Source organism: Neopsephotus bourkii, unplaced genomic scaffold (assembly GCF_033783945.1).
Source record: "Neopsephotus bourkii isolate Nb327-2 ecotype Australia unplaced genomic scaffold, CSIRO-AGI_Nbou_v1 NB_962, whole genome shotgun sequence".
NCBI classification, from domain to species: domain Eukaryota; kingdom Metazoa; phylum Chordata; class Aves; order Psittaciformes; family Psittacidae; genus Neopsephotus; species Neopsephotus bourkii.
In genome coordinates, this window is record NW_026901456.1 from 4,049,383 (window position 1) to 4,060,282 (window position 10,900).

Here is a 10,900-nt window from a genome sequence, read left to right on the forward strand (position 1 = left end):
AGAATTTCTACAGAAACTCGAGCATCTACACAGGATAAACACCAGGCAGCTGGTTTGCAAAGAATGAAGGGCAACACTGATGGAAGATGAGTTCTTAGTTACAAACTCTTGACATGCTTTTAATGATAGAGAACAACAGTAAACCCCTTTGGATTGACCTATAAATGGGTGAAATCCTTGCAGTGATGTCACTGAACTTCATGTGTTTCTGCTAAAGTCCTTCAAATACTTAGAAGCAATTTTTAATTGAAGCATGAAGAAGTGGGTAAGCTCTGCAGTACCTTCTTGATTAGGATGCTTACTTTGACTGGAAGGGTAAAGGTGAACCTTGAAATTAGAGTATCAATAAGCCAAGGGCTTATATATAATTCCAAAGTGCCTGTTTGGGTCACTATAGCACTGTTTCCTAATTCTGTTCCTTTTTAGGAGATCTCTAAATTTTCTATGAATGATTAAGTGAACAGAACAAGCAGTAGTTGCTTTTCATTAAGTGTTGAACTGCTATAGACCTGAATCAATTTTCAGACAACTGTGAGTAAGGTCTAGGATATTTTTGTGTTTTCCAGGGTGTGCAGACTTGCATCTTCTGGATATGTTGACGCCTACTGAAAGAAAAAGGCAGGGATACATCCATGAGCTCATTGTCACGGAGGAGAACTATGTAAATGATCTACAGTTGGTCACAGAGGTAAGATGGCACAGCAGCTTTAGGAGCAGGTTTTAATCACTCATCTTTTTAAAATAAATAAATAATTTCACTGTGCAAACTTGTTTCATATCACTGCTGCGTTTGACTTCCCAGGGATGATATGTATTAAATTTTCATATCTCTCTGTTTATCTATATAGATGTGTATGAGTGTGGGTGCAACTAATGTTAAGCCTTTGTGTTACTATCACCAAAACACTGATGTTCAAAGTACCACTCTAGTAAACCCTTTTTGCTCCTGATCTTCAATGTTTATTTCTCAAATATAAGATCTTAAACCACATTCACATCTCACTTACTGTGATTTTCTTTAAATGTTACAAGGAGCATCTCTTATGTCGAAAAAAGGGAATCAGTACAGCAGCTGACTTAGACAGTTCTTTTGACAGAGAAAGAAAGGCCTTTTTTGAAAAAGAGGTCAAGATATGCAAATCTGAGGCATTATGAGATAAATCAGAACTTCCATAAAGGACTGCAAAGTAAAATGGGTTTTCAGTTGTAATTCTGCCTGAGATATTTTGCAGAGACCTCTGACTAAAATCCCCAACTGTTAAACAGATTATCCAGGTCATAATTAACACCATCAACATAAATTCAAGGTGTTCTCTTTTAAAGCCATACCTTGCTCACAAACAAACCTAGTATTAGGGAATATTATGGATCTCCAGGACACAGTGCATGTTGGAAGTCTGTTCCACTGAGTGTCAAGTGCTACTCTGATGTGCAGTTTTTTCACCTCCAGACTAATGAAATGAGTCATCAGTCATAGTCACTTTGATAATACTTACCATATACTCTCTAAATTGCTTTCATTTTCTGAATCTATAGATCTTCCAGAAACCACTAATGGAATCTGAGCTGCTAACAGAAAAAGAAGTTGCTATGATTTTTGTTAATTGGAAGGAGCTGATTATGTGCAATATAAAACTACTGAAGTAAGTATTTTTCCTCCATACTTAGCAATAACAAAATCATGGCCCTCTCCCCCTTCTTCTCCTTTAGTTACATGAAAATATTTGCCACTTCAGCAAGCAGTAACCAAAAAGGGCCATGTGTTATTTCTTCTTGGAAAAAGCAAAATATTAGCAACATTTCTATGACTTACTGTTGTTGTTGAGAAAAATCCAGCAGTTCTTTGCTGAGTAAATATTCGCACTTACTTTGCTTTTGGTGTAAATGTGCTCCAGAAAGCAAGATCAACCTCTCCTCAAGAGTAGTGCCTCAAAGGCTACCTACAGGTAGACTTTTACTTCCTGTGTCACAGCCCATACCCATTTCCAGTCCTGTCATCCATGAATGCAGAATAAGGCACAACAATCTTTCCATCCCTTATTCTGAGTTATCTGATGTGTTCTTTTAGTTATTGTAGCACCTGAACGAGCTGTTTTGTGAGGAGAGGTGCCAACAAAGCCTGGTTTCATAAGGATTTGTGTCCAATGTACCCTGCGCCCTTCCTTCCAAAGTCTCCAGCTACCGCAACCCCAACTCTGCTGTGAAACTCCAGGCAGTGCAAGTGCCCTTACTTTTCCCTTCATTCTCTGTGGCCTCTGATGGATTCAGTTCCTTCCTACTCACTCACATCCTTCTTACCAATCCCTACTGCTTCATCAGGACACTAAATGCTGTGCCTTCTTTAAAGGCACGTACATGCAGGTTGCTTGTCTAGTCATTGACAGAGAAACTGGGTGAGGATTGGGTTAAATCTGCATCTTTGTAAGCAAGAGAATTACTGAGCTGCTAATTTTCATTGAACTTATAGGGATTTTATAGCTTTAAGTTATCTACTTTTTTTTGCAAGATGTATCTGAAAATGGCCCACAAGTTGAAAAATTATGGCAGTGATAGAATAAATGCAGGCAGCTCAATGACAATCTCCTTTCCTTAGGAAACCAGGCTAAAAACTAGAAGTAGTTTTGAGCTTAAAGTAATGGTAAGGTTTTTACCCCTCATTCATGAGCATGTCTGTTATTCTCTATCTAAACTACTACAAAAGGAAATTACATTTCTTTTAATATCATATCTATCTGATCTGGCACTGCATGAACTTAAATAACAGCTTGGTTACAGCAAGTGGGAAAAATGTTGGCTGAAGGTGCAATCTTGATTATTGTGTTCTTACAATGTGTAATAAATCTTGATCTATTTTATTATCTAGGGGTTTCTGTGTATCAGTGATGAATAAGAATCAAACCATTTATTTCATAAATGAGGAATCATTCTTTAGAGGTCTACTTGTGAAATACACATGACATTTTAATGTTTAGGGCTTTGCGTGTGCGTAAGAAGATGTCTGGAGAGAAGATGCCAGTGAAAATGATTGGTGACATACTGACAGCTCAGCTGCCACACATGCAGCCATACATTCGGTTCTGTAGCTGCCAGCTCAATGGGGCAGCGCTCATCCAGCAGAAGACAGATGAAGTCCCTGAGTTCAAGGAGTTTGTTAAAGTAAGAGATAAAGCAATCACCATTAATTTTGTACAGTGTAAATGTAACTCGTTGTTTTAGTAATTTGCAAAGCATAGTCTCAGATGGTGCTCCATGTCGGGATAGAATGAAGAGTCTTCAGCCTTAAGCACTCATTGAAGAAATACATTTTTGTTGTTGTTGAAGGAATACATTTTTTCAAACAACTGTAAAGCCATAAAATACTTCACTTAATAATGGTTTTGCTGTAAAGTGCTGGGACAGGAAGAAGATCTTTTCTTTTACAGACAAGGCAGGTGAAAAATAATGTAAAAGCTACAAGAAATTCTGCTGCACTGCCACTGTGATCTAAGAACAGATTTAGCTGAGGAGTGGTGTTCATTTGTTGCCTTAGCTTTTCCTTTCTTGGAGGAGCTCATTTTGCAGGGTTTTAAACAAACTGACTAACAACATTTTACCTCTCTAATGTTTCAGAGGTTAGCAATGGATCCTCGCTGTAAAGGAATGCCACTATCAAGTTTTCTACTAAAGCCTATGCAACGGGTAACAAGATACCCACTAATAATTAAAAACGTACGTTCTTTTGCAAAGATGATGGTTTTGATGCTGCTTTGCTCATAGCTGAATTACAGGGTAGTTTCCTTGCTTATGTCAGGATTTGTCACTGTTAGATATCTAATGTGTTAGGGAATGTGAGCTATACTTTTATATTTGATCATACTAGCAAAAATGAGGTAGCTCATTTGGCTTCACTGAAATTACTTGATACTTCCATTAGAAAGAGGTGAAACTTGCACACAAATAACCAGAAGGCAGTAAATGCTTAATGAAAACTGAAAAATTTAGATAACAGGAGTAATGGGTTGATCTTACACTCATCTTTGCCTTTTTCCACAGTGTCATTCCCTCCCCTTAGTCTGGTACAAGACATTCAGTGTGCAAGCCTGAATGCCAGATTATTACAAGTTACCTTCCTGCACAGCTTATGTTGCCAGATAACTTACAACCCTTTCCTAACTTTAATTTGTTGCCTAACACCATCCCAAATAATGCTGCTGAACTTGGCCCAAGACTTTTGCAGAGAAGAGATATAAATTAGATATTGGCATTTAAGCATTTCCTTAAACAGTCATGGATATAATCGTGTAGATGGCTGAAATTTGTGTACTTATGTCAGAAGAATGAGCAGTGTTCTGATGCAAAGGCTCTGCAGGCAGGCATTCATTTAAGCTGTTCACAAACAGACTGTGAGTTTGTCTCCTACTTTTCATATTTGCCAAGGAGGAAATGAAATTTGGAACATACTGGCTGGCTCTGATGAAAGTAAAGAAATAAAACAGAAGTATAGGGCTGGAAATATGAATACTGCAGATACCAGAAAAGGCTAATGCATTTTCTTTATCTGTAGATAATAGAAAACACTCCGGAAAACCATCCTGACCACAGTCACTTGAAGCATGCTCTTGAGAAAGCAGAAGAATTATGTTCTCAAGTAAATGAAGGCGTGCGGGAGAAGGAGAATTCAGATAGGCTGGAGTGGATCCAGGCTCATGTTCAGTGTGAAGGCCTGTCAGAGGTAAACTAAGTGCTGTCTAGAATAATGCACATGTGGGTGCACTTCTCCACCAGTCGGGAAGAAACCATGGCTCACTTACGGCACTGCATCAGGGGACAAACAGTGTAATTAATCAAGTCAAATAATCTTCAGTCCTTTGTTGTCATCTTTCGTTTGCTCCTGCACGTAATCCTTTATGCTGCTCATGTTATTGCCTTCTGCGTGATAAATGCTGCTTTTGTTGCCTGGCTCTGGACTAGTACCAGGTTCAATGCTGCAATGTTCAACCACAACTTTCTGGCTTCATAGCTCTTAATAATACCGTGGTTGTTGTACTGCTGTATCTTATCCAGACCATTCTGGAGGGCTTTAAAACTCATCACAGGGAATATTTCTTGTGATAAAACTTTGTATACATTTTGAAAACTCAAGAATGCTGAACAAGTCTCTCCCAAGACTTCACAGAGAGAATCACTGCCTCCCATTACATATTATTTTTTAAGGTAGCAAGCTAAGTGCCTATACTGAAACTACAATAAAACATTGTGTCTGTATGTCCTGCAAAAGGATGGGAGGGTATTTTGATGGTCTCCCTGTTATTGGTGCAAGTAATAGAGGCAGACTGATCACAGTCTGATCACACAGACTGATCACACAAGACTGATGGCTTGATTTTCAAAGTATGCATTGAGTTGTTTTCAGTTCTAGAAGATTAAAAATAAAAAAAGTGGTGAACTTATTGTCTTGAAAAAATTACATTTCAGCTTATGAAATCTGTCTAAGGGGAAAAATACATATCACAGTGTCAAAAGGGTCAGAGCACATTCAGCTGTCTTACAACTACTGCCTGGAGGAAAATGGCTGCTTTTATCTCCTGCACATCATGTCTGGCCCTAGAACACTAAAAATACTACCTGAAACACCAGCTGCCTGCGTGCTGACACATTATGCCAGTAGCAGCAGCCTTGACTCTGTGGCAAGGAGCAATCCAGCCTTCTCCTGGTTTTCTGTCTGAAATGATTCTAATCTGTAAATCCACACCTAGATGCCCGGCCAGCCAGGATGGAAAGGAACTGGTACAGGAAAGAACTGTACCATCACCCAGGGGAAATTACACCTCAAAATGACACTTCATGAAAGGGCAAATCTTGGCTTGTCTGGTAAAAACCTCCAGGTAAATCTCAAATACTGCCAGTTACAGCCAGTGGTCAGCAGCTGTCCTGTGACTCCAGGTATCACGGTTACACAGAGACAGGCTCTCTGGAATTCCTTTGTTATGTTTTAATGGGTGAAAAGAAAACACAATTCAGAAATCCTGGCCTTTATAAGGAAGCTCAGCATCTGGAGAGACCATTTGCATAGCTACAGCTGATCCAGGACAGGTCATCATCAGCTTGGTTCCACTCAGATGCATGCGTGTGGCAGAGAAACTTGAAAGGAGGCACAAATGCTTTTGGCTTCTCTCTGACTGTCCAGGCCATGCCCTGTGCAACTGGTGGGCTGCCTTGAAGTTAATTTTCATGTAGCCTTTCTATGATTTGCACCGCTTACCATGCGCAAGGCAGAGACATTGCTCGTCATCCCTGTGACACAAACTGAAACCAATGTCAGGACTCAAAATTATATTTGATCTCTTTCAGGGGAACCTCGATTGTTTTACTTTATACAGTGCGTTGTTGTTCTTCTTCTACTTTTCGCAGCAACTCGTATTTAATTCTGTTACAAACTGCTTGGGACCACGCAAGTTTCTGCACAGTGGGAAGCTCTATAAGGCCAAGAGTAACAAGGAACTGTATGGCTTTCTCTTCAACGATTTCCTCCTCCTGACTCAGATCATAAAACCTCTTGGCTCTTCTGGCACAGACAAGGTCTTCAGCCCCAAGTCGAATCTGCAGTACAAAATGTACAAAACTGTAAGTACCACTCTTTAATGGTGACAAAGATGGTCAGGTGCTAACAGTGTGGATAGCAGGCAGCAGCTCCCATACTGGGTGTGTGGGCAATAAGTTTTATATAAAGAGGCATGAAAGCTTTGGCATTTGCTGGGGATTCCAGGGGCTGATGATGAGAAAGCTGGTTGTTTGCTTTAGTGAGACAAGAATAAACGCTTTTGAAGTTTTGCTAAAGCAGCCTATTCAGCAAGAGGTCACGTGTACCAGGGGGTAATGGGGAGAGTAGTGCTTGCTGCTCTCTGTGGGAGAGATTGCTATGCTCCATGAGGCTGCTTGGTTACTTCAGGAGATGTGTTCCCAGACTCTGGAGACACCTATATCTTCAATAATAAGAAAACTTTTAACAATGACATATCTGAAGAAAGATGGGAGGCAGGCACAAGTGGAAAGATACTGCAGGCACAAGATAAATCTGTTGTAAATTGCTCTATGATTAATGCATCTGTTCAGATATTGTGCAGTAGAACTCTAGCTTTGCCTTATGTTTTACAGCCCATTTTTCTAAATGAGGTACTAGTGAAATTACCCACAGACCCTTCTGGAGATGAACCCATCTTCCATATCTCCCACATTGATAGAGTCTATACCCTCCGGGCTGAAAGCATTAATGAAAGGTAAGTACCTGCATAGGCCATATTAGTACTGAATTTGAAAAGTCTGGTGCAAATCTATATGGTGTACACATGCATAGCAGCCTCCAAGCAGTTTATCTTACAAGGCTGGAGAATTCCTTTTGCTTAAGAATACAGTGGTATCCAATATATGAAAAGGAGGGAGAAAAAAATGATGTTTCCTGAATTCCAATGAGACCAATGGTGAAATGGCTGGGAGGGCTGATATATAGGCCATATTCACAACATTTTATGTTAGCATGAGGAAGCCAGAAGGTGCAATCCTATCTTCTTCTGTTAACATTTGTTTGTGCCTGTGCAAGCGTTTGTATGGCTGTATGTTCAGTGAGATAGAGAAGCAAAACCCTACTGAACTAATCCCAATTAGTTTTAATCTGTTTCAGTTCAGACTGAAACAATCAAAGGAATGGCAACCTCAAAACCTCAGCTGGTGATTTTTATCTGTGGCAAGCTTATGGAGAGTGACTACACTGATTTATACTGAAAAGGTTTCTCTACACAAATGTAAGGTCTTGAAAGATAACTTCTGTTAAAAAATGAAAGCTGAAAGTGCAGCATACCCTTTCCCCATGGTATAGACATTGTGTTATGCCAGCTTGCAAATATATGGCCCCTAAAAATTCTGACACATCAAAATGTATAAAATATCTTTGTTCCCTGCCGGCCTGACAGTGTTATTCATTATTATTTATATGCATGGTTTTTCTTGCAAAGGATGGTACTTTTATGCTTAAAATTTGCCCTGTGGTATATTGTCTGGTTTTCTATGGCACAGAATGAACAAACATCATTGTTAGACCCTTAGTGATGAAAATTGACACCGCCTTTTCAACTTAGGCTCTGTTCCACAAATCAGACTGTAGCAATAATCATCTGTTCTGCATCAGAGCACTTACAGCAATAGTCAGAAACACCTAAATTCTGTACCCCATTCATCCTACCTGGCAGGAGGAACTTGAGGGAGATGCTCAGGCACCCTACACTAAACCATCAGCGGAAGGAGCCAGATCTTCACATACTGAACGCCCCCTGGAGGTGTCTGCCTCTGCATTCACTACAGAGAGAACCCACGGGAGCTGCTGTCTGAATTTGGGCGATCTTGTTAAATGCTTTTACTTATATGGGAGGCAGCCTTTGACTTTCTTTTATGCACCTTTGACTTTCTTTTATACCAGAATTGCTAATAAATGCAGCATTTTAGGTGAGATACCTCCAGGTTTTCAATATTCACTTGCTTTTAACTAAGAGCAATGGGAAAAGAACATTAACATCAATGAATGATTGATTCGCCCATTTAATCTTAATAGACCTTTGTGATCAAAGGCTTGGTATACTTCTGAAGTTGTGATTTACCATTTAGAGCTGAGCTGGAAGACAGAATTGTCCTTAAGTATTTTGTTTTCTTGAACAGCTCTCTGTGCAGAATACAGGGAAATGGTCAGACCCAAATCCAGACCAGTGTAAGTAGTTACAATGCCCTGCAGAGCAGCAGCTCTTTGTTTTGGGATCAGAAATGGATTCACAGCTTCTAGATTCTCTCCTTTTTCCTTGACTCAGGTCTGAGGCTCCCTTCTTCTAAGGGATTCTTCTAAACCCTTGAGGTCCCTTCTTCCATGCTTTTTCTCTGACAGTCTTTCTACTCAGTCTCTTAAGTATGAAATTATTTCTCAGAAAGGCCTGTAGGGAACCATGATCATTCATCATCTGTGTACTCCATGATGTGTCCCATGGCTCAGAAGGATTTTGGTATGAAACCTTAGGGATTAAGAAATGTGGCCACCTCTGCAACATAGCTTGTATTTATTCTGTGTCAGAGCACGCACAGCAGTAGTCAGAAACATCTAAACTCTGCACAGTATTCATCCTACCTAGCTGGAGAATCTTCAGCGAGATGCACAGGCTTGGTACACTTGATACTTCCTGTATCTTGCTCTCAGGAGACCTCACCTGGAGTATTGTGTGCAGTTCTGGTGTCCTTAATATAAAAAGGACATGGAACTATTGGAGCAGGTCCAGAGGAGGGCCAGGAGGATGATCAGGGGACTGGAGCACCTCCCATATGAAGATAGGCTGAGAAAGTTGGGGCTGTTCAGCCTGGAGAAGAGAAGGCTGCGTGGAGACCTCATAGCAGCCTTCCAGTATCTGAAGGGGGCCTATAGGGATTCTGGGGAGGGACTCTTCATTAGGTACAAGGGGTAATGGGTTAAAACTTAAACAGGGGAAGTTTAGATTGGATATAAGAAGAAGTTCTTTCCTGTTAGGGTGCTGAGGCACTGGAAGAGGTTGCCCAGGGAGGTTGTGAATTCTCCATCCCTGGCAGTGTTCAAGACCAGGCTGGACGAGGCCTTGGGTGACATGGTTTAGTGTGAGGTGTCCCTGCCCATGGCAGGGGGGTTGGAACTAGATGATCTTAAGGTCCTTTCCAAACCCTAACTATTCTATGATTCTATGACCTACTGGCTTCAAGATGTTAGTTTACTGCAATAAAGAAAAAGGGTTGGTGAAACCAAACCTGTTATCTACACCTTTTGATCCTCACCAAGTCCCTCCTGCTTGTGATTCTCTTAAGCTTTCTTTGTGTGGTGGGATCTGCTAGCTTGGGATGGTTAAATTTCTGCAGGAGCTATAAATTCCAATGAGATCTCTATCAGGCAGACAGCTTCAGTGTCATAGAACCCGTGATGGGGCCAGAGCCTTGGTTGGGAAGGAGGGACACCTTTAATTTTGTCTGCTGTGCTCCAGGGATGAAAAACAGGAATGGTATTTTAAAACTTGTTTTCCCTTTCCTTCTGAAGGACTGCCTGGGTTCAGAAGATCAAAGCTGCTTCAGAACTTTACATAGAGACTGAAAAGAAGAAGAGGGAAAAGGCCTACTTAGGTAGAGCATGGGATGAGGGGGTCCCATCTTTTGTGGGAAAGTCCACAGGCAGGAAAGTACACTAAATAATTTCTCTCACCTCTTCTGTTTCACCACAGTTCGCTCCCAAAGAGCAACAGGCATTGGGAGGTTGATGGTGAATATTGTTGAAGGCATTGAACTAAAACCCTGTAGGTCTCATGGTAAGTGCTTTGGGTTTTTCATAAGATGCTCTATGAAGAAGACATTCCTATTTGTCAGACTAACTTTGAAGAAGGTTCTGTCCAAAACATGGTTTTGTCTAATGAAGCAATTTTAATGAGCTTAAAATATGCACAAGTGATTTTGTCATGCAGTTTTCCTGAATAAAGCATTTGTTTCAGACAAACTTAGTTTCCACCACATTAGAGACCATAAGCCACAAGGCCCTGTGAGGCCACAGTCTTTCCCTTGCTTGTTAGCTGTGGCTGTATAAGGGTATTTAGGAAAAAGATCACAAACGTAGAAACCCGATTATTCTCTTCTGTTTGTTTCCATCTCCCCAGGAAAGAGTAACCCATACTGCGAGGTGACGATGGGCTCTCAGTGCCACATTACCAAGACGATACAGGACACCCTCAACCCCAAGTGGAACTCCAACTGCCAGTTCTTTATCAAAGACCTTGAGCAGGATGTGCTCTGCATTACGGTGTTCGAGAGGGACCAGTTCTCCCCAGATGGTACGTAAGGAGCTGCTGTCCTTCTAAGGGCATTTTTCAATTCTCCTATT

General features: G+C 40.8%; 2 protein-coding genes across 10 annotated transcripts in view; one reads left to right on the forward strand and one right to left on the reverse strand.

The window, feature by feature from the left end:
* The window catches only part of CRYZL1 (crystallin zeta like 1), a 165,729-nt gene that overhangs the window by 145,350 nt on the left and 9,479 nt on the right, over positions 1-10,900 (reverse strand). The gene's annotated exons all lie outside the window — the stretch shown is intronic.
* ITSN1 (intersectin 1) overlaps positions 1-10,900 on the forward strand; it is a 136,962-nt gene that overhangs the window by 122,936 nt on the left and 3,126 nt on the right. For 6 of the 9 annotated variants that reach the window (XM_061359050.1, XM_061359051.1, XM_061359058.1 and 3 more), the window contains 10 exons: positions 567-688; positions 1,537-1,643; positions 2,973-3,156; positions 3,610-3,708; positions 4,544-4,711; positions 6,331-6,603; positions 7,135-7,256; positions 10,070-10,152; positions 10,251-10,334; positions 10,677-10,850. In XM_061359050.1, the coding sequence (XP_061215034.1) occupies positions 567-688; positions 1,537-1,643; positions 2,973-3,156; positions 3,610-3,708; positions 4,544-4,711; positions 6,331-6,603; positions 7,135-7,256; positions 10,070-10,152; positions 10,251-10,334; positions 10,677-10,850 (1,416 nt within the window). The remainder of the gene's footprint in view (positions 1-566; positions 689-1,536; positions 1,644-2,972; positions 3,157-3,609; positions 3,709-4,543; positions 4,712-6,330; positions 6,604-7,134; positions 7,257-10,069; positions 10,153-10,250; positions 10,335-10,676; positions 10,851-10,900) is intronic. The other 3 variants (XM_061359052.1, XM_061359055.1, XM_061359056.1) reach the window with 1 other exon arrangement.